Genomic DNA, 22,684 nt, shown 5'->3' with positions numbered 1-22,684 from the left:
TTTCAAAGTTCAAGATGCCCCCCCCGCTTAAAGTTACTTGCTCTCCGTATTCGCTCACCTATGTGGTACAGTCCGATCCAGTCGGTGGCATCCACCTCCTCTTTGATGTCCCAGGAGATAACCAGGCGCCCGTGGCCGAGGACAAGCTGGTACGTCGACGCCGTGAGCGAGGAGCGGCTGTCCGACGTGACGAGATCCGTGTCGCTATTGGCCCGCTGCAGCCCCACCCCCGCCGCTTCCGGTTGACCCCCCGACGTCAAGACAGGCGACGCGGGCGAAGAAGAGCCCGACAAGCTGCGGATGTTTTCCGGCCCGATGGTGTACGGTCGGCCGTGAGGGCTACGGCGCCTCACCGCCATCAAGTGTTCCCGGGCGCTGCCGTTGGAGGACGGCGGCGGCGGCGGGGAGGAGGAAGAGGTGGCTGTTGCCATAGTTACCACAGCATCACATGTGAGCGCGGCCTGCTGCCGAGTGTCAAGAAAATGGCAGCGATTGAGGAAGGAGCAGATGATCGGGTGGGCGTGGCCGGGGGGGGGGGGGGGGGTTAACGCCGGCGAGCGGGCGGAAGGAAATCACAATCCAAAAGAACAACCGATGGCGATGACGACTCGGGGGACGATGGAAAATGAAGCGCTGTGTCCAAGGCACTTGAAAATCTCTGCATATCCCCGCCCGGCATTTCTTTGGGTGCGATACTTCGCTTCCATGTCGCTGATGATTGCAGGTTCACGCGCGGCGAGTCCGGATCAGTCTTTTGGTCTTGGCGTGGTTGTCCAAACTTGCAAAAGTCTCCCATATAAGACGGGCGGGATGAGTGAGGTCCCGCGACGATCGCCGCTCTTCACCTCAGGGAGGCGGGCAGGTGGAGGGATGACGGAGGCCTGTCAGGAAAGAAGCGGGCAAAAGATTCATTCATTCATTCATCTTCCTAACCGCTTCATCCTCACTAGGGTCGCGGGGGGTGCTGGAGCCTATCCCAGCTGTCTTCGGGAGTAGGCGGGGGACACCCTGAATCGGTTGCCAGCCAATCGCAGGGCACTCAGAGACGAACAACCATTCGCACTCACACTCACACCTAGGGACAATTTAGAGTGTTCAATCAGCCTGCCGCGCACGTTTTTGGAATGTGGGAGGAAACCGGAGCACCCGGAGAAAACCCACGCAGGCCCGGGGAGAACATGCAAACTCCACACAGGGAGGCCGGAGCTGGAATCGAACCCGGTACCTCTGCACTGTGAAGCCGACGTGCTAACCACTGGACTACCGGGCCGCCCATTCATTAAATCAACAAAGATAATGATCCTCATTCCTGCGTGGGAGAAAACCTCAACAGAATTTTGCGCAGGATATCCGAGCACCAAAATACTGGGTAGCCGCCGTCCTAATTTGAAAGGACATTTCAAAGCATTTACAAAAAACAAAAGTGTTCTGAAGGCATTTAAAAGTCAAAGGATGAAAAAGAAGCAGAGAAAAATTACTTCAATGGGTGCGCAGCTCAAAAACAAGATTTTGGAAAACACGATTTGAAAAAATGAGACCTCAAGTATTGGCATGAGGACAAGAAAAATTTTAACAATATTAACAGTGGACAAGCACCTTCGATATCCCCAAATGAAGGTGATCATTGTCAAAAATATCAACAGAAACTAAACCGGAGCCATTGTCAAAGGCAGCTTGTCATTTTCTGACTCAGCAGCCCGGAAACCATTCAAATCTCTTTGGCATTCCAAAAGGAAGAAACAAAAATGTTGACCGGCGTCATGAAGGAAGCCAGCAAATCAGGGGGGGGGGGGGGGGGGGGGGGCAGTACAGAGGGGGCTCCATATTATTTATTTATTTATCACTTTTTTCTGTATTTTTACTCCTATTTTATTTTTATTTTTTTTTAATGGGTTCACTCAATTTATTTGACGAGTCATCGCAGCCCGAATGATTCTCAATTTTATTTTGAAAAATATTTGAAATTTTTATCACTTTTTTTCTGTATTTTTACTCCTATTTTATTTTTATTTTTTTTTAATGGGTTCACTCAATTTATTTGACGAGTCATCGCAGCCCGAATGATTCTCAATTTTATTTTGAAAAATATTTGAAATTTTTATCACTTTTTTTCTGTATTTTTACTCCTATTTCAATTTTTTTAATGGGTTTACTCAATTTATTTGACGAGTCATCACAGTCCGAATGATTCTCAATTTTATTTTGAAAAATATTTGAAATTTTTATCACTTTTTTTCTGTATTTTTACTCCTATTTTATTTTATTTTTTTTTAATGGGTTCACTCAATTTATTTGACGAGTCATCGCAGCCCGAATGATTCTCAATTTTACTTTGAAAAATATTTGAAATTTTTATCACTTTTTTTCTGTATTTTTACTCCTATTTCAATTTTTTTTTTAATGGGTTCACTCAATTTATTTGACGAGTCATCGCAGCCCGAATGATTCTCAATTTTATTTTGAAAAATATTTGAAATTTTTATCACTTTTTTTCTGTATTTTTACTCCTATTTCAATTTTTTTTTAAAATGGGTTCACTCAATTTATTTGACGAGTCATCGCAGCCCGAATGATTCTCAATTTTATTTTGAAAAATATTTGAAATTTTTATCACTTTTTTCTGTATTTTTACTCCTATTTCATTTTTTTTTAATGGGTTCACTCAATTTATTTGACGAGTCATCGCAGCCCCAATGATTCTCAATTTTATTTTGAAAAATATTTGAAATTTTTATCACTTTTTTTCTGTATTTTTACTCCTATTTCATTTTTTTTTTAATGGGTTCACTCAATTTATTTGACGAGTCATCGCAGCCCCAATGATTCTCAATTTTATTTTGAAAAATATTTGAAATTTTTATCACTTTTTTTCTGTATTTTTACTCCTATTTCAATTTTTTTTTAATGGGTTCACTCAATTTATTTGACGAGTCATCGCAGCCCGAATGATTCTCAATTTTATTTTGAAAAATATTTGAAATTTTTATCACTTTTTTAATGTATTTTTACTCCTATTTCAATTTTTTTTAATGGGTTCACTCAATTTATTTGACGAGTCATCGCAGCCCGAATGATTCTCAATTTTATTTTGAAAAATATTTGAAATTTTTATCACTTTTTAATGTATTTTTACTCCTATTTCAATTTTTTTTTTAATGGGTTCACTCAATTTTTTTGACGAGTGATCGCAGCCCGAATGATTCTCAATTTTATTTTGAAAAATATTTGAAATTTTTATCACTTTTTTTCTGTATTTTTACTCCTATTTCAATTTTTTTTTTTAATGGGTTCACTCAATTTATTTGACGAGTCATCGCAGCCCGAATGATTCTCAATTTTATTTTGAAATGTGTCGAGCGGAAGTGGCAGCACGCTAGTCGGAGTGGAGCCTAAATTGTTCCTCAGTGTGAATGCCAATGTCATCTGTTGCTCAGCAGGTGCCCCGTGATTGGCTGACAAGCAGTCCGGCACGTACGCCGCCTCACCGCGCAAAGTCCGCTGCGATCAACTCCGGCAGAACCCAAATGAAGACGAGCACGGTGGAAAATGGATTTCATAAAGCATAAGTCACGTTTGATGACAGAGCCAATGGCCAACCCGAACTATTTTATAGGCCGACATAAATAACGTACGTCATTGAACAATGAGCCGCTGCGCAATCGCATTTTAAAAAAGGCTTCGCGATACACGTCCAGAACTTCGTTGCAGCAAATAACTTCGCTTGTGGCACAAATGACAGCGCGGTGACTTGAAAACATGCAGAGCGCCCGATTGTGGGAGCACTCCAACCACGTGAGCGGCACCAGCATCAAGTCTGTGGGTTATTTATAAACGGTGCCACTTTGCAACTAAAAATAGAGACAAGTGCAAAACCGAGCCAGGCGCATTTTGCAAAACAATGTTCACTTGAAGGGTAAGCTTGCGGTTGTCTACTATGGCATCTTGGGGAGTGCGCGACCGCGCACGCGCACATGCGCATGTGTTTCCTATTGAAAAAAAAAAAAAAAAGCCCAAACAAATGTTTTTGCGGTCTGGAGATTTTTTTTTCTCCTTTGGATTCCAACAGGAAAAAAAATTCACATTAAAAAAACACTCTGCATCTTCTCAGCAAGTTACAGGCGAGGGATGGTTGGGGGCTTATGAAAGTGAATTATAAAAGTGTCCCAGTTTACATGCATTTAAAAGAAAAAAATAAAATGGCTGACAAATATGGCTCGCTTCATGAAGCAATGCCTGCGACGTAACCCGTTTGCCGGTCTGACATGTGAAACAAACTCTGTGGTAACTGCATCACGCTCGCATTTCAAAGTTCCGATTTAGCGCAATTCTTTTTCCATTTTGTTTAGAACCAACACCTTTATATCATTAACGATATACATTGTCGATAGTGAGCAGATTTTTCCCACAAAAACGTCTCGGTGACAACGAACCGCGGGAAGCTAACTGCAGCCGCGACTTTGCTAATGGGCAAAATGTATGGCGCGGGATTCCCCTCTGTTGCTTTGCAACACGACTGATCAACCGAGTACCTTGTTGTACTTCCACAGGCACCGCGCGGTCGGAAAACACATCTGGTAAACGGAAACAAATCTCACTGTCTGCCAAAGATGACATTGTCTCTCACTTTCGAAAGCAGATGAAGCTCAGCCAAGATTACGAATTGGCAAAGTCGACCATTTTGACAATCATCCGCAATGGCGACAAAATCATGGCAGAGTTCAAGGCCAACAGATTGAAAGATGATCGTCGACGGTTTCGGGGCGCGGCGCATCCTAAAATGGAAGAAGAGGCACTTTTTTACTTGCTTTAGCTAACTGAGTGTTTTCAGAGCTTTTTTACTTGCTTTTGCTAACTGAGTGTTTTCAGAGCTTTTTTACTTGCTTTTGCTAACTGAATGTTTTCAGAGATGATGTAAGAATGCGACACTTGTTTGTTTCAGGTCAAATAAAATAGTTTAGCGTACATCTTGCAAACACGTATTTGTAATTGACGTGTTTAGACTGTATTACAGGTTCATAAAATGGCCGCCAACTACTTTGGAGTTGGCGGCCATTTTATTGGACATGGTTACAATTGACTACCGTTAGATTCCTTCTGTCCCTCGAGGTTTGCCCTCTCGAAGTTGGACTGTAGTGATAAGGCAGGACAATGAAATCGAATTCTCCGAGACAGAACAAGTTACATCATTCCGTGATGTACCCACTGTTTGAGACATTTTTGTTTGGCAATCTGCTTTGGCCAAAGAAAGGTTGGGGAGGTCTTACTCTGAGAGGATGTTTTGCTTTGCTTAAAAGGATGGCAGACACGACTCCCATCATATATTCTTATAAATATCTCAGCACACTTAAAAAACAATAAAATGACTAAAGTAATTTTACCCTCGGGGACTGTAATTCACAAATTAAGCCACGTTGTAATATAATAATACTACACGTATTTGTAATTGACGTGTTTAGACTGTATTACAGTAGCCATACACTCCTATATATTTTTATGTACATATGATTCAATGCAATAAGGGGAAAGTAACATTTGAACTGAATTGCTAAGTAAATACCAAGGAATATTTAAGAGCAATCGGGTTCTCGCAGGAGATGGTGATGATGAGGAGGAGGCTTTTGAGGAAGGAAATGCGAGCCGCCCAGTTGTTATTCTGGGATCAATGTGGTAGTAGAAACACAATGCCGCTTGTCGTCTTTGCACACGAACATAAAGTGTGGTTGGGGGGTGGGGGGGGGATCAAGTTGGCCTCTCTTTCTTGAAACATGGTTGATAAATGCCACTCAACAGGCCTTTGATGACACTTGGAATTGGGAGCCCGTCGCTGCACGAGCAAGCAGCCCAGAAAATAACAATGGCTTTACGTCAAGCAATGAGGTCGACAATGAAACGCTTATTAAAAAAAAAGAAGAAAGAAAAAAATATATATTTTGCTTACCTTTTGTTGCTGTGATTTCAACGCCCCATCCGCGAGACCAAATCGACCCGCAAATGTCCCGCACTGATGCACGACGGAGCCTCGCTCTGCCCCCGGAGCTCAGCGACCTGTCAGCGGCCGAGGTGCCGCCTCCCCTCGCGGTAGTGGGATAGTCTGTCGGAACCTAAAGGTTCGCCACACACCAAAAGCGAGCAAACATGTCAGGTGGGAAGCGTCTCATCATGGCCGGTTGTCTCCCTCTCGCTGCGGTGCAGCCAGCCAGGCTCATGTCTTATTTACGGGGCGGGAGCTCCCGACATCCGGCGCCCCCGTTTCCGCTGCGCTTTCCCGCCTTGTTTAGCGAAAACAAGTCCCCAGGACAGTCATGTTATCCCCTCTTTGGGGATGCTAAGTGCGGACGACCAACTTTGAATGTTTTCGGGACCGAGCGCGAGTGTGTTCTGGTCCTGTTCAACGTCAAAATAACACCGCCCCCCCCCTCCCTCCTCTTTGTGCATCACGTGTCGAGACGGTGGTTCGGGCCCCTTTAAGAGGCTACACTGGGTCACATTCCGTTCGTGATTAGGGATGAAAAGCACCAATCTGTTACTGGAGGGGAGGGGAGGGGGGGGGGTTCACAAATCATATTCATTTCTGGGTCATTCCACAATTGAGTTCTTGTAATAGCGCCATATTGCACTTAATTGAACGGTGTTTGTTGTTTTTTTCTTCTTTCTACCTACATTCTTGCTGCCGGAGGCTGTAAATTTCCCCAGTGTGGGACAAATAAACGATATCTTATATCTTATCTTACAACATTTGACTCCACCGGACCGGTTATTTGATTTTATTGGTTGCCCCCCCCCAAAAAAACGGCCAATAAACCAGGTAAGAACGTGTTTCGACCAGCTCTAAATCAATTATTGAATGACAATAATGTCAACAAATCTGAGCTCCAGATGCAATGCCCGACAGGAAGTGGTTGGATAGATTTCAACATAAAAGATTTGATGTACGGTCAGGCAGGATCTATCTATCCATCCATCTTCATCACCGCTTATCTTGGACCCAACCGTCTTCGTCACTGCTTATCCTATATAGGGTTCCGTGTTTTGTTTTGTTTTTTGTTTTTTTGCAAATAGCCCAAAGACTTGAATTTTGGTCTCATCTAACGAGAGCACCTTCTTCCACGTTTGTTGTGTCTATCGGTGGCTTGACAAGACTTCAAACGGGACTTTTTAAACGTGCATTTGCGGATTGGCTTTCTTTTTACTACTCTTCCATCAAGGCCAGATTTGTGCAATGTGTGATTAGTTGTCTTATTGGCAGACTCCCTACCCCTTCTTTCAAAATCATACCCAAAATAAAGCAAATGTGAAACTTATTGATCTGTTATACTTGCAATTACCACGCTTTATTTTGGCTATGGATTAGTTGCAGTTTTATGGTGCGACAGAAAATGAAGCCCAAATTTGGAATGATTTAACTCTGGAATTACTCTTGATTACATCAAACTTACTGAAGGTGATCTTTGTCATTTCAGTGTAAATTCTGTGTGCGTGTTTGTGAAGAGACAGGTTTAAATAAAATAAATAAAAAGACCTCTGGTCATCCAGGGTCCAAATGCAGTACAGTGTAGGAAAGATGAAGCAAGCAGAAGGTTGGGAATGGGATCACCGAGATGCGGGGATTTGGCAAGTAATCCCCCAGCGCCTTAATCCTCGTAACAAAAATAAAAAGTCTGTCCTTCCATCTTTTTGTCACGATAAAAGAAATTCAAACATGAAGCTAAGTACAATGGAAAATGGGTGAATGATTGCCAAACTCAGTCTTTGATTAAATAAATGGAAAAACCTTTGTACTTCAAAGGTTTAAAAGTCAATAATACAGCCTCCGACCTGATCACAGTTCATGTTGCAGGTGTCATTCAAAACTGCCGATACGAACGCTTTTAGTCGCGGGCTTGGCAGGCCCGCGGTCAGATGACGCAGTGGGTGGTGATGAGTTGGTGGGCCATCTCAACGTTGCCACTGGCCTGGTAGATGAGGGAGAGATTGAAGGCGGCCTCTCTCCTCAGATCCACTTGGTCATCGGCGATACCCTGTTGGTGTGGATGGAGGAGAGTTTTTGAAAACACTGTTGTATTTTCGTTTTTATGAGTCTTAGTCATCAAGTAAGGCGGCCCGGTAGTCCAGTGGTTAGCACGTCGGCTTCACAGTGCACAGGTACCGGGTTCGATTCCAGCTCCGGACTCCCTGTGTGGAGTTTGCATGTTCTCCCCGGGCCTGCGTGGGTTTTCTCCGGGTGCTCCGGTTTCCTCCCACATTCCAAAAACATGCATGGCAGGCTGATTGAACACTCTAAATTGTCCCTAGGTGTGAGTGTGAGTGCAAATGGTTGTTCGTCTCTGTGTGCCCTGCGATTGGCTGGCAACCGATTCAGGGTGTCCCCCGCCTACTGCCCGAAGACAGCTGGGATAGGCTCCAGCACCCCCCGCGACCCTAGTGAGGATCAAGCGGCTCGGAAGATGAATGAATGAATGAATGAATGAATAAACAAAAAGGTCCTTAAGACTGCTTGACGTTCCTTCTGTGTGGATGTATTGGAGTATGAAAAGAAATACAAATAAAGTAATAATTAAAAAAAAAAGCTAGGTCATGCACAAGGTATGAGATTCATTGAAAAAAAAGAGAGTTACTTTTATCAACATAAACTGTACTTGCAGTAACTTGCCATTGAATTACATTCATTCATTCATTCATCTTCCGAGCCGCTTGATCCTCAGTAGGGTCGCGGGGGGTGCTGTAGCCTATCCCAGCTGTATCCGGGCAGTAGGCGGGGGACACCCTGAATCGGTTGCCAGCCAATCGCAGGGCACACAGAAACGAACAACCATTCGCACTCACACTCACATCTAGGGACAATTTAGAGCGTTCAATCATCCTGCCACGCATGTTTTTGGAATGTGGGAGGAAACCGGAGCACCCGGAGAAAACCCACGCAGGCCCGGGGAGAACATGCAAACTCCACACAGGGGGGCCGGAGCTGGAATCGAACCCGGTACCTCTGCACTGTGAAGCCGACGTGCTAACCACTGGACTACCGGGCCACCCCCATTGAATTACAATCAATCTCAATTTTTTTTAAAATTCGTGAGCAAATGGTTTGTTTGTTTGTTGTTGTTTTTTTAAAAGTTTTTGTTGTGGTTATTTTGTTCCCCATGAAATGGGAAAGTACCTCGAGTTTCTGGATAGGCAGTCGAAGAGTCTTCTGGTAATAATGGATGGCTAAATGCGTAAGGCCCATCTGGTGCAATGCCCTGCCCATGTTGTACATGCTCTCCTGACACTCCCCACGCAGTTCCACGTACCGCCACAGGAAGGAGAAACCCTAACAAAAGAAGAAAAAAAAAAAAACATGAGAAGCCAAGTCCTCAAAGGCACAGGCGCAGTCAAACACAACATACCTGAACAACCAATGGATGCCTCTTTGCCACAAATTTCTGGGCCGCCATGTGGAAAAAGGTGAGGCCCACAAACAGGTTGAGGAGCGGGTCGTCAGGCCGAGAGTGGAAAGCCTGGACGTACTGGGCTGGAGACAAACAAGACGACGTCACCTGCACATCGCTCCATTTGCAACCGGATGAGAGTTAATTACGGATGCTGTGTGTGTGTGTGTGTGTGTGTGTGTGGTACCCAGGGCGTGTTTAAAGCTGCCCGACACCATGGCGTTGTGTCCGCAGAGGATGCAGAGGGCATGGTTTTCGGGATGTTTCAAAAGCAGACGCAAGCAGAAGCGATGATGACGTTGGTGGTGGGAGGATATCGTCATCTAAAGGGAGCGCAGACGTGAGTGCCCTGCTGCACATGGCCGCATTATTCAGCGTTTGCCAACCTTAATTGTGCCAAGGCGCACTTTGTACATGAGAAAAAGCCGCCACTGCACACCACCCAACAAAAATGTCCCCCCCAAAGTATTTGGCGTGACATCCTGAACAGTTTTGTTGAACGCAAAGACATTATTATACACGGGTTCATTTTACCTTTCATTGTTTTGCTGTCTACAATATGGAAATAAATAGTTGTAGGTCTAATTAAAGGAATGGGGAAATTATGAAAAATAATCAATTTTTTGACATACGGTATTTGTTAAAATGCTCATTATGACTTGACATTAGTAGATGATGGATCTGATCTTTGAAAACGGCTGTTTCTGGGCCCATCTCGTGCCTCCAGTTCAGTCCTCCTGAAATCGCGGGATGGGCGCGTGTGACGCCGGGAGAACATGGTTTATGTTGCTGTATAAGATTATGAATGAATAAATAGTGTATTCTTATTATTATTATTAAAAGGGGATCCCATATCTCTCTATCACATCTTTACTTTCACAAGTCTTGGCAGAACCTGGGGCCTCAAGTATCATATTTTGGGCCTTATGCTTGAATTTTGAGGGAAGATTCCTTGAATCCTTGAGAACTCAACTTTGAATGCAAGTTGAAATACAATACAATACAATACAATACATGCTGATTTATATAGCGCTTTCACAACAGCGGCAGCTGTAACAAATGACAACGATAAAAGAAATTAATAATAAAAAACTTAAAAGATTGACTAAAATAACATCAATAAAAACTAAAATTAAACTAAACGAAAAAACACTACGGATAATGGATGGATGAAAATAGCGGCTGCCCCTGCTGTGCGCACGTTGACCTCTTGGGGGCAGCGTGGTGCTGTTGCATGCATGGAGCACACTTTTACAATGAGCTCCAAAGAAAGTTGCGATTGAACTCGAATAATATAACTTATTTTTCACAGACTGGGAAAAATTTGTGCCTTTGGGTGCTCTTATGTTACCTGTGTGTATCTGTTTCTATAGCGTTTGTGTGTGAATATTTATTTGAAGGAATATCACTCCAGAAGCCAAATTTCCTGCTTAGCATTTGGAAAGGTATTTTACCCCGACCGTAGCTTTAGCACGGTATGATTTTTTTTTAAAACGAAACATTTAAATAGATCATGAGTGTAAATCTTTTTCTTTTGTGTTAAGTTTTATCGTAAACTCCGACTGCGGCGGCGTGAATCAACTTAAAAGACGCTTGAGGACGGCAGAATCACCACACGTTGCGTAAGCAACATGGTGCATTTAGGTTCCTTCGAGAACATCGGGAACTTGCACACACACCACGCAGTTCGGCACATTCATTGTACTTCTTTAATCGTAAGGTTCGAGATCGTAAATCAACTTTTGATTAATCGTCCAGCCGTATTTCGCAAAAAAAAATTTTTTTTTGAAGATTTATTTTTGAGGAAGGCGGCAGGTGTGCTTCCATGAAAGTGAGAGAATTGATTGGCATCCCATAAATCCCAAACTTGCATCATGTCAGGCTAAGGTGCTGCGGCACAGCGGTTGGGGATCACTGCATTAAATGCTGAGAGGAGATTTAACTCAAGCGCCGTCTCTTTACCTGATTAAATATATTCCAAAGCTGAGCCTGATCCACATTATCCATCAGCATCAATCTGTTGGAAAGGAGAGAAACCATGATGAGCAAAGTGACGCAGAGACGATATCATTCACTTCTCAAACCTGATGTAGTTGTAGGCCTTGTGGTGGTCGCGGTCCAGGATGCTGGCCGACAAACCGAGAAACTCCAGCTCCTTCCTTCTGGCTTTGATGTCGTAGAAGGAGTAGAACTCCATGGCGGACTCGACCATTAGCTCCGCCTCTTCGTAGCGTTGCACCTCGCAGAGTGACAGGACGCAGCTCAGCAGCAGTTGCCACCAGTCCTCTTTGGACAGGATTTTGGTTTTACCTTTTGCAGGTATCAAAGTATGACCCCAAAATTTAGCACCTTATACTTTGGTACACTGAACAACATTGCTTCGGTGTTACCAAATGTCAAACCAAAATTGAGGGAAAGAGCGAATAACCCGGAAGTACACCGGCACTTCCTGTTAACGATAAACAATAACGACAAGGTCAAGAGTTGACGTACACGTGATTTCCAAATAGGCCGCTTCCTGGTCATCGATGTCCGACAACACGTTGCCAACCTTCACCAAGCGCAGATGAGTCTCTCCCGACGTGACGACAGAGCGCACGCACACGTTGGCGCGCTGCATGGCCACCTTGGATGCGCAAACACACACACACACATACACGTTGCACATGATTTTTACACCCTGCGGTGAATGGGGAGGAGAAAGAGCCGAGAAAATCCCGGTGCAACCTTGAGCAGCATGGACATCATCGTGATGACGGCATCCAAGTAGTGCTGGATGAGTCCCTGCGTTTTCAGCAGCGTGGACCGATGCAGGAGCAGCTTGAGTTCCTGCACACATTTGACGCGCGCCGATGATGTAGATCAGGCATGTCCAAAGTCCGGCCCGCGGTCGAATTTCATCCGGCCCTCGGCCCCTGTCATAAAATCAGTGCCGTCTGGCCCGCAGGTTGGGCGCAATGGAACACGTGTTGCATTGACTGAGGTCTCGTAGACTGGTGAGTGATGTTTCATAGAGTACTGCTTCCCTCTAGTGGCTAAATGAGTAATAGCATTCACTAAATGAGTAATAGCATTTAGACACTAGAGGGCATCACTCCGTGTTTATATTGACTGATATGTCATATCTCAAATGATCCTTGCAGTTGTGGATTTGTGTATTGCTTGTTCATTTCCCCGTTATTCGAGTCAAAGGTTTTGTGACTATTGAAAAGTCATGGTGATACATTTTATGTTTCAAATCAATCAATTTGCACTCAGGAGACTTCCGTTTAAGAAAAAGTCAAGTGAATAAGCAGTTGCATGTGATATACCCGTTTCAAATGAACCAAAAGAAATTCTTAAGATTGTTGAAATTAAAATAAAAATGGAAATGTGAAACAGACTGGTTTACTAAAATGTGTTGAACAATATTGTTGTTCAATGTAAAGAATGTCAGCCAAGGTCGGCCCCCCGACATTTTACCACATAAAATCTGGCCCCCTTGGCAAAAAGTTTGGACACCCCTGATGTAGATGATGATGATGATGAAAAAAACAAAAACAAAAAAAACACATCACGTACCTTCTGCGCCGCAGACGAGTCATGTGCCAGCGTGTCGTTGTCGTACATGGACTCCAGCGCTTTGAGGGCACACTCCGGCCGACCGAGCTGCTGCTGCAGGGTGGCCAGAGTCAGCCGCGCCTCGAGATGTTGCGGCGCCAACTCCACCACCTTCGTGAAGCTCTCGGCCGCCGCGTTCATTTCGCCCAACGCCTTCAGGCACTCTGCAATGGAGTGACAAGGTCGCCGGTTGCTTATCATGAATCGGACACATTCTCGCGCCGCAACTCGGGCTCCTCGCCTCACGCGTGGCGATTCGTTATTTGAAGAAATATCACTCTCGGGCTCAAAAGCAAGTTTCCTATCAAAGGGATTTTAAATGGACTGCTAGCATTAGCACTCAACATGTTTCTCAAATGAAATATGTCACACGCACACACGCACCGCTGTTCTATGAGTGTGAGACTCCCAAATTCAATTGAGTTTCAATTTCAATTAAATGCCCGGCTGCACATTACAGGAGCTATTTGATTTAAAATGCCCCTTTACCGGAACACGCGTTGGACTCTGCTACCGTATTTTCTAAAAGGAGCACTGGATTATGAGGCGCACCTTCAATGAATGGCCTATTTTGTCTTTTGTTTTTTCCATATATTGGACGCACCGCTTTATAAGACGCGATTTACAAGTGAGGTTGCTCAGAACGATCAAATGTCAGTAAAACTTCTTCTCGCCGCCGCTCGATTTCCGTGTTCAACTGCGTAGCCCGATCGCCATAAGTTTGAACTCTGCGTTGTCGGCGTGTCTCGAGCAAGGAGCCATTTTGGGGTTGACGTATTACCGTAATGACCATACAACGAGGCGCATCGGATTTTAAGGCGATGTGAGCTTTTAACCCTCGTAGTCCACCGCTTGCGATAAATGTAAAATTATGTCTTTGAATCAAAGGCAAAGGCATTCGGAAAAACACGAGAGAGCTGAAACGTATGGGGGGGGGGGGTCTAAAATGGCCTAAATTTCATGACGTCACCGGCTGATAATTCTCAGGCATTGCAGCAATAATAAAAAAAGGTTTTGATCCCGTAATCTTCACAATTTACATATTTTGCACCATAGAGACCCATTATAATTCATATTTTTGAATGCATCGTAAACCTAATTGGTAAACATGCATTTCACGCGATTTTTTACGTCAATCGCTTTGTTTTTGCTTGGACAGACGTAAGCATGCCACATTGTTGGGTTGAGGTCATTCCAATTTTGCAACTTTAGGTGGCGCCAGAGGATCGCAAATGAGTTTGCCTTTTTGCAGGAGGCTTCAAACCAACGCATTTGACATGAACACGTCCGGTCGGGATTGTTAGTAGGGCTTGGTTGGGACCTCCAGACACAATTTTTTTTTCCGCTTTGCAAAAAATAAAGAATAAAAAATCCCAAAGAACTAATAAAAACGATATATGTATGGATAGCACAGATGCCTCTGAACATTTTGAGTGTTTGAAAAAAAAATGTTTGTATAACACAAAATACATCATTACAAAAATTGTAAAATGCGTAACTTGGGTTTTTTTTTATTTGAAGGACCCAACGGTTAAGAAAATGGAAGGGCTTTTAGGTGCACCTTTTAGTGCGGAAAATACGGTAATTGTTTTCCAATCCCCGATTGCTCTCTCCCTGGCCTTACGTCTCCCGAGCCGCTCTGTCCCTCCACTCCTGTCTGGTGCCTCCAGGTGACATGTGCGGACTGAAGTCGAAGATGAAGCTAAGAGGTGATCATTTTTTTCCCCTCGCTGATCTCAAATCACGGAATGGCATCGCAGTGCGCGTTCGAAAAGTCCCCATTGCACTCCAGTATTCAAAGCCGCCTTCCTCGGCAAGATTCGAAATCAAAAACGGGTGGAGATGAGCGTGAACGTTTTTTTTTTTTTTTTTGGGGTCTGTGTGCTGTTATTGGCTGTTAAAAGTGGACGCGAACCTACCCGCGTGTCGAAGCCAGACGACGGCCAGGTTGTATTTCTCCGAAATGACGAGCGCGGACAGCAAAGGTAGAGCGGCCAGGTAGGCTCCCTTCTCCAGGTAGGCCTCCCCCACGTCCAGGTATAAGTCGCCGATCTCCTCCGCGCTTTGCTCCATCAGTGAGGACACCAGCGCCTGGGTGATGAAAGCCAGAGGGGAAAAGTTTGGAAATATGGAAATATTCCCCCCCCCCCCCCCCCCCCCCCCCAGTGTGAAATACGGAAGGCTTGTAAAGTCGTCCCGCTACCTCCAGGGGCGCGCAGACGCCCTTATGGATGAGGCAGACAATCAGCTTGGCCTTCAGGTCCACCGGAATGCCGTCCGGAAACTGCACGTCCTTGATTTGGGCTGCAGAACAACAAGGCACGGTTTATTGATTGATTTGGATATAAATCGCCTTTCTTCAGACCGTGCGCGTGACTTACACGTGTCCGCCGATTCCGTTTCTGCCGCAATCGCAGGCTGCGCCTCTTCGTTCCTCAATGTCTCTTCTGACGTATTCTCCTCTTTAATGGGGGTCTCCGAGTGACTTTCACCCCGGATGAGAACCACGCCCGCAAAACGGACCAAGACCTGAAAGGAGGACACGCGGGTAACTGAGACATTGACAACCGACGTTATCCGCGCCCGGTCTAAGGTGTGCCCGAGCACCTGCAAAGCCTTGTCGTACTGATGGTCGGTGATGTAGAGCTCAGCGGCCATGTTGATGATGTCATCGCTGACCAGGTTGGGGTGTCGTGCCAAAGCCGCTTCGATTACACCGAGCGCCGAAGGCAGGTCGCCACTTTCGTAATAACTCCTAAGTGAAGATATACGGGGCGGCCCGGTAGTCCAGTGGTTAGCACGTCGGCTTCACAGTGCGGAGGTACCGGGTTCGATTCCAGCTCCGGCCTCCCTGTGTGGAGTTTGCATGTTCTCCCCGGGCCTGCGTGGGTTTTCTCCGGGTGCTCCGGTTTCCTCCCACATTCCAAAAACATGCGTGGCAGGCTGATTGGACGCTCTAAATTGTGAGTGTGAGTGCGAATGGTTGTTCGTTTCTGTGTGTGCCCTGCGATTGGCTGGCAACCGATCCAGGGTGTCCCCCCGCCTACTGCCCGGAGACGGCTGGAATAGGCTCCAGCACCCCCCGCGACCCTAGTGAGGATCAAGCGGCTCGGAAGATGAATGAATGAATGAATGAATGAATGAATGAATGAAGATATACGTAGATATCAAATGTGCCGCTGCATGGTTGGTTAGATCTTGTATTTTATATTTTACAGTGCATTCTGTACTGTGGACAGTTTTTTTTTTTTTGGGGGGGGTGCATGCAAATACTTTCCCCCCCTACTTTCTTCCCTCCAAATTTTGCTGCTGTGGATTGAATTTCTCAAATGTGAGACAAATAAAGGTTTTCTCTTATCTTATCTTATCTTAAGATACGGGTAAGCCATACAAGACGCGCAATTTTCCAAGTGATAAATATCATTTTCGATGTCGGGGGGGGGGGGGGGGGGTGCGAAATTCTCCGAAATGGTGGCGTGCTAGGGTTGACGCAATTTTTTTGGGGCCGATCGCTTATCCCTAAATTTGTACCATTATGTTCCATAAAAGAAATTGGTACTCGCATGCGTCAGGCTGATGAATAAAAAATAACAATCATAATAATAATAATAATAATTAAATGATGTGAAGGAAAATTGTAAATAGTACTGCGATTTATCCATTTTGTGTTCATATTGCATTTAATTGAAAGATTTTTTTTCTCTTTCTTCTTTCTACATACATTCTTGCTGCTGGAGGCTGTCAATTTCCCCAGTGTGGGACGAATAAAGGATATCTTATCTTATCTTATCTTATCTTATCTTATCTTAGACCATCCGCGACGTGACTCACAAGACATGACGGATTTGCTGGCAAAATGTTGCATCCGATGCAAAATATCATCCGGACGATCAAATGGTTGTAAAGCGCGCTCGTTTGTCAGGGCGCGTTGCCTTACTTGGCCATGTCCTTGGAGAGCTGCATGAAGTGCTCGGCCTCCTCCATGGGCAGCAGGGAGAGAATTCTGCGGTAGCCATCCATGCACTGCCTGTGCTCCCCCAGACGCATGAGGAGGCTGCAGCGGTCCCACAGGTAGCGCACGTTTGTGGGAGCGTACTTGACGGCTGCGGGATGGAGTGGTCGTTTTACAGCTGGTCACCACAAAAACAACGCACTTTATTCTACCATTATTTCACAATGGAGCGGTTGCGGGTTTGATTCCGGCTCTGGCCTCCCCGTGTGCAATTTGCGTGGGTTTTCTCCGGGTACTCCGGTTTCCTCCCATATTCCCAAAAAACAGGCATGACAGGCTGGTTGAACGCTCGAAATTGTCCGCCCTCGGTGTGAGTGTGAGCACGGATTGGTTGTTCGTCTCTGTGTGCCCGGTGATTGGCTGACAACCAGTTCAGGGTGTCCCCCGCCTACTGCCCGAAGACAGCTGGGATAGGCTCCGGCACCCTCCGCGACCCTCGTGAGGATAAAGCGGATCGGAAAATGGATGAATGGATGGATGGACAGCGCCGCAACATCAACGAAATTATAATAATAATAATAATAATTTTACTATTAATCATATTATTTATTAATAATAAATTTATCATGAATAATAATTCATTATTATTGTCAATAAAATTAATAATAAATAATAATAATTATAATATTATTATTATATAATAATAAAAAACAACTTTATTATTAATAATAGTATTTATTAATAATAAAGTTATTATTAATAACAATTTATTATTATTAATAATAAAATTAATAATAAATAATAATAACTATAATATAATACTTATTATATAATAATAACTTTATTATTATAATAATAATAATAATAAATTTTATTTATAAGAATATTATTATTATTATTAACATCAACGAAATTGGGTTTGTATTTTAATTTCTGGTTGTCCTTTTTTGAGTTATGTTTCCAGTTAGGTTTCGGCAGTTTAATGAAGGCACACCTGAATAAAAATGCCATGAGAAAAAAAAAAAGAAATATAAAAAAGAAAGAAGGATAATCATGTTGCCGTTTTCCCGCACGTAGACTTGTGGTGTGAAATGTGGGCCTATTCAGTTGAACAAAAAACCTGATAGACTGTCTAGGTGGCAACAGGTGAACAAGTGAATTGGAATTTTCTTTAAGATAAGATAAGATAAGATCTTAAAGAAAATTCCAATTCACTTCCGTCTAATTGGAGAGCATTTTGTCATGCCTGTCACCAACGATGTCGTGACACATTCAAAAACGTTGCTAAGCGGTGACTCTTCACATTGCAGAAACACAGGGAGGGGTAAGGGTTGGGGGGGGGGGGTGGAATAGGCAGGCAGACCTTTGTTGTAGCAGACGAGAGCTTGGCGCACGTTGTCCTGTTCCAGCGAGACCTCGGCAAGCCTGATCCACTCCTCGCAGTCGGACGGGTTCAAGTGGGCGGCGATCAGGCTGAACTGCAGCGCTTTGTCCATGTCGCCTTCGTCCTCGTAGATCATGGCCAGCGTGGAGAAAGGATCGTAAGCCAGCGGCGCTGGAAGAAGGTGCCGGGATAAGACGAGGATAGGATTCATGATAAGACAATGCAACCCCCCCACCCCAAAAAAAAAAAACACAGGTGCCCACCTTGCCGTATGATCTCCATACACATGGCGATGGCATCGGCTTTCTCTCCTCTGGCGTAGCGAATGTTCGCCTCACCCATCAGGCCTCTGAGCGCCCGGGGAAGTTTACTCCGGCTGCGTCGTTCCTGGAACCACGGCAAGAGGAAAATGAGATTGAGGGTCTGAGTGATTCATTCCCAAATTGTTGGAATTTTGAAACCCAACCCACCTTCATCATTTTCTTGTTTTCGCGATTCAGCTCCATCTCCAGCGCAAGCACGTCTCCGACGGTCATGTCCTCACGTTCATGGTCTTCACTTTCAAACTTTTTCCTCACTCTGGGTTTCTTCCCCTTCACTTTCAATTTCAACTTTTCCTTTTGCTTGTCATCGTGGTCATTGTCCTCCTCCTCCTCTTCTTCGTCCTCTTCCTCCTCCACTGCGAAATCTTCGTCATTCTTGTCGTCAACATAGCCCAAGCTGTCGTTATCCTCATCCGACAGTACTTGGTCGGTGGACTCGCCGAGCATTGAGGCAAAGGCTTGCAGAACATCAGGGCTGATTCCTTCTTCTAAGAGGAGAGGTGAAGGAAAAAATCTAACTTGACGACAACTAAAGTGCCAGCAGCGATGTTTTTGTTTTTTTCTTCTTTGGGGCGCAAAATCACAACTAGCATCCCTGGGTCCAATTTTGAGAGACGATAGTATATTGAATAATTAATCACAGAGATCAGAAAGTCTTCAATGACCCAATACTTTGCCTTGAGGGTTGTCGCCAGAGAACTGAAAAATGATTGCCTTTTGGGTCACATGATTTCAATCGTTCTCAAACTTTTTATACCAAATAACACCTTTAAAGCGGCCCGGTAAGTCCAGTGGTTAGCACGTTGGCTTCACAGTGCAGAGGTACCGGGTTCGATTCCAGCTCCGGCCTCCCTGTGTGGAGTTTGCATGTTCTCCCTGGGCCTGCGTGGGTTTTCTCCGGGTGCTCCGGTTTCCTCCCACATTCCAAAAACATGCGTGGCAGGCTGATTGGACGCTCTAAATTGTCCCTAGGTGTGAGTGTGAGTTCGAATGGTTGTTCGTTTCTGTGTGCCCTGCGATTGGCTGGCAACCGATTCAGGGTGTCCCCCGCCTACTGCCCGAAGACAGCTGGGATAGGCTCCAGCACCCCCCGCGACCCTAGTGAGGATCAAGCGGCTCGGAAGATGAATGAATGAAAGGAACACCTTTAAAAAAAAACGAGCCTAGTACCACACCACTATTGCAACCTTTAAAATGTCATGGTGTCATATGACTGAAATAATTTTGACTTCATTACAACAGCGCTTCTAATATTTCAAGCCACTGTCACAGCTTCACGTAATTATTGACGTAATACATTTAATGCAAGTGAATGTAATAAATTAATAAACCGTACCGTATTTTAAAAAAATTAAAGTTTAAGTAAAAGTTGTACCTAAATAAAGGTTTAAAAAATAAACAAGATTATCTCTGTTGAAATGTAATTATAATACTATTTTTAAAAAATCAGGCCACTCTAACAACATGCACTTTTAATTCAATGACTATTAATATGCAACTTCTGAAAACACCTTCCGTCAACACCTTCCGTCAACACCTTTTCGCCCTATTTGCTGACGCCACTGACGAAATGCAAAATGTTGTGGCGCTGCAATTTACCAGTTTTCACATGGATGTCTGTCGAGGTGGAAGGCTGCGCCACCTCCTCATTTTCAACTGACGCTGCTGCCTCCTGAAAGACAATCAAGAATTTGTGAGTCACTCGCGATCCACTTTTCTTTGACTTAATCACATCTAAAAAGTGCCGCAAATTGACGCAATTTGTAGAACCTGAACCAAAACGCAATTCTTTAATAGATTCTCATTTTATGGATTTTGTGTTACTTTAGGAAAAGAAAGCAAAGTTTCGATTGTTTAGACGGCATCTAGTTGATTCATAATGCTGGTAAATGTCTATAGGGATCTCATTTGACTGAATAGTATGTCAGGTTTGCTCAAATTTGCATTTGGGTTGCTCGAAGCCAGATTGGAGCAGACGTACTTTGGCTTTCCTCTCGTCTCTCCTCCTGTCAAACTCCTCAAATGTAATCCTCCCCTCTAGGTAGTCGATAAGTTCAGCGCTGAACCCTGACATCTTGCTTTGCTTTGGCTGTTATTTCACAGCCAACCCAAACAACTATCAAATCACATTCTAACACCATCAACGCTTTCACGTTTACGTCGGGGAGCGCGCTTACTTTACTTTCATTTTGCTTCCGGGAGCACAAAGTCACGTGACTGTAAGCTTTCCGGGTTGATGCAGTTAAACGCGACTCAATATAACAGCGACCTCCGGTGGTGAAAGATAGAAACATCACCAACGACGGCAACGTCGTGATCAAACTTGCTAAATAGCGTTTCCGTGGGCAGGCAAATTCTGCTCGCATTTTCAGACTTTCCCCCTGGATCACTTGGGTGCTACTTGTTCAAAAGATTCGACGGGTTTCTTGTATTACCTTGTCTTTTTAGCCATACTGTATGTACCACGCACAACAGCTTCCTCCTCCCCGTCGCTCTGGCGCGACCGCAAGGGACTTCTCTTGTCAAAATAGTTTCATCTTCGGAAGTCGTGACTGCCCTTCAGCTGCGTGTTTCCTTGTACGGTTGGTCAATTTGTCCACTATTGCGTTCTGTTTACCGCTTCTTCTTTCGTTTATTGGCGGATTCTGTTTATTTCGACTTGCAAACCAAGGTTGGAGGGAGAACTCTGATTGGCTAGAGACGCACAAATTTCTCACGTCACGTCTGATTGAGTAAATTTGTTGACGGCTTGCAGGTTTGTCTGTCCCATCCCGAATGGGCCGTGGCCCGGTTACGGGCCGCGGACCGCTCGATGAGGACCTCGCTGTTCACATTTTCAAGACCAATATTGAAATGAACCAATAACGATAAATGCCATTTTAAGACACGCTTAAGTGTATTTCAAAGCGAAACAAAAGCCTAACCCAGACAAGAACAAGTCAAATGAACGTAACTGCGTGCTTTATTGATGTACAGTAAAGCATTTTGTTTCATAATACAGTAGTAGTAAGGCATAGATTTGGTGGAGTCTGATATGCTGTGAAGTATTGCGTTGCAAGAATGACACACACAAAAGTTAGAAATGATAAACCAATTCAGTGTCTCGATCAAAACAAAAATGATGCTGGGTCATGCGGCAGAATGTGTGTGTGTGTGTGTGTGTGTGTGTGTGTGCATCACTCTTTAATCGATTACAGATGGATTTCATTTTGCCACTCATGCATGCTTAGTAATAACCCCACAAACATCAAAACAAAATACACTGAAAACAAAGACATAAACACCATTAAAATGAATACCTGTACACAGATAATATCAAGGTACTCCATGAACAAGGTATGACAGTAGTAGTAGTAGTAGCTGGTGAGTCGACAGAGAAGACAAACGCAGTGAATGCATTCAAAACATTCTCATTTCAAGCGCCGTTAAAGGACTTGGCTACAGTAGACCAACAACCTTTGCATTTGAATTATGAGGAGCGTGATATTGGAAACGTAAATAATTTGCGATCAATTCGACTCATGTTAAAGTTAGCAGCCTCGACGGAACAAAAAACAAACTGAAAGTACTGAAGACAGGACGAGATTGAACTCGAAATTTAAAAGCCAGTGTGCAGTTTTGAAACCAACAAGCCGTGACTACATTTAAACGTCACACACGCCAGTGTCTGATTTCTTTTACAATCTCAAGCAAAACGCCATGACACAAATGAAAACGGGAGTTCAACTTGCCCAAAAACTCTCAGCAAGGCTAAATTGCAACGTCAAGTATGTTTGGGCGGCCAATTGGCCATATTAAAGCCACAAATGAACAAAGCCGCCACTAACGCCGACATCCGCGTTTTGAAAATAGTCCAATCCAATCCAGTGTCTGATTCTACCCTATGACATGCAATTTTCACTTTTTTTTTTCGTTCATCCATTCATTCATTCATCTTCCGAGCCGCTTGATCCTCATTAGGGTGGCGGGGGGTGCTGGAGCCGATCCCAGCTGTCCTCGG

The 22,684-nt window shown here is 44.3% G+C and overlaps 2 protein-coding genes across 4 annotated transcripts in view; both read right to left on the bottom strand.

Moving 5' to 3' along the window:
* Positions 1-6,460, bottom strand: part of hecw2b (HECT, C2 and WW domain containing E3 ubiquitin protein ligase 2b) — a 32,220-nt gene extending 25,760 nt beyond the window's left edge. The window contains exons 1-2 of one of the 3 annotated variants that reach the window (XM_052059135.1): positions 5,939-6,460; positions 59-881 (exon numbers count right to left, since the gene is read on the bottom strand). In XM_052059135.1, coding sequence (XP_051915095.1) covers positions 59-431 — 373 coding nt within the window. In that variant the 5' untranslated portion in view covers positions 432-881; positions 5,939-6,460. The remainder of the gene's footprint in view (positions 1-58; positions 882-5,938) is intronic. The other 2 variants (XM_052059134.1, XM_052059136.1) reach the window with 2 other exon arrangements.
* Positions 6,461-7,409: 949 nt separating this feature from the next.
* On the bottom strand, positions 7,410-20,904 carry gtf3c3 (general transcription factor IIIC, polypeptide 3). Its single transcript, XM_052059181.1, has 19 exons — positions 20,666-20,904; positions 20,284-20,356; positions 18,832-19,172; positions 18,625-18,748; positions 18,341-18,532; positions 16,963-17,128; positions 15,633-15,780; positions 15,407-15,554; positions 15,229-15,329; positions 14,945-15,116; positions 12,987-13,189; positions 12,153-12,254; positions 11,919-12,051; positions 11,510-11,735; positions 11,388-11,442; positions 9,613-9,748; positions 9,384-9,508; positions 9,155-9,307; positions 7,410-8,018 (listed from the first exon to the last, which is right to left on the bottom strand). Exons 1-19 carry the CDS (start codon positions 20,756-20,758, stop codon positions 7,896-7,898), a joined length of 2,814 nt encoding a protein of 937 aa, XP_051915141.1. The 5' UTR covers positions 20,759-20,904; the 3' UTR covers positions 7,410-7,895.
* Between the last annotated feature and the right edge of the window lie 1,780 nt (positions 20,905-22,684).

This window comes from Hippocampus zosterae, chromosome 2, assembly GCF_025434085.1.
Source record: "Hippocampus zosterae strain Florida chromosome 2, ASM2543408v3, whole genome shotgun sequence".
In the NCBI taxonomy this organism is placed as follows: Eukaryota; Metazoa; Chordata; class Actinopteri; order Syngnathiformes; family Syngnathidae; genus Hippocampus; species Hippocampus zosterae.
This window is presented reverse-complemented; position numbering and strand designations above follow the sequence as displayed.

Bases quoted from the DNA above. Each gene is read 5' to 3' on its own strand.
- gtf3c3 (XM_052059181.1), bottom strand. From the start codon at position 20,758: ATGTCAGGGTTCAGCGCTGAACTTATCGACTACCTAGAGGGGAGGATT. The intron at 15,117-15,228 runs GTAGCGGGACGA...TTCATCACCCAG, and splicing joins GCGTCTGCGCGCCCCTGGAG to GCGCTGGTGTCCTCACTGAT. The intron at 9,308-9,383 runs GTATGTTGTGTT...TTCTTTTGTTAG, and splicing joins GGCATCCATTGGTTGTTCAG to GGTTTCTCCTTCCTGTGGCG.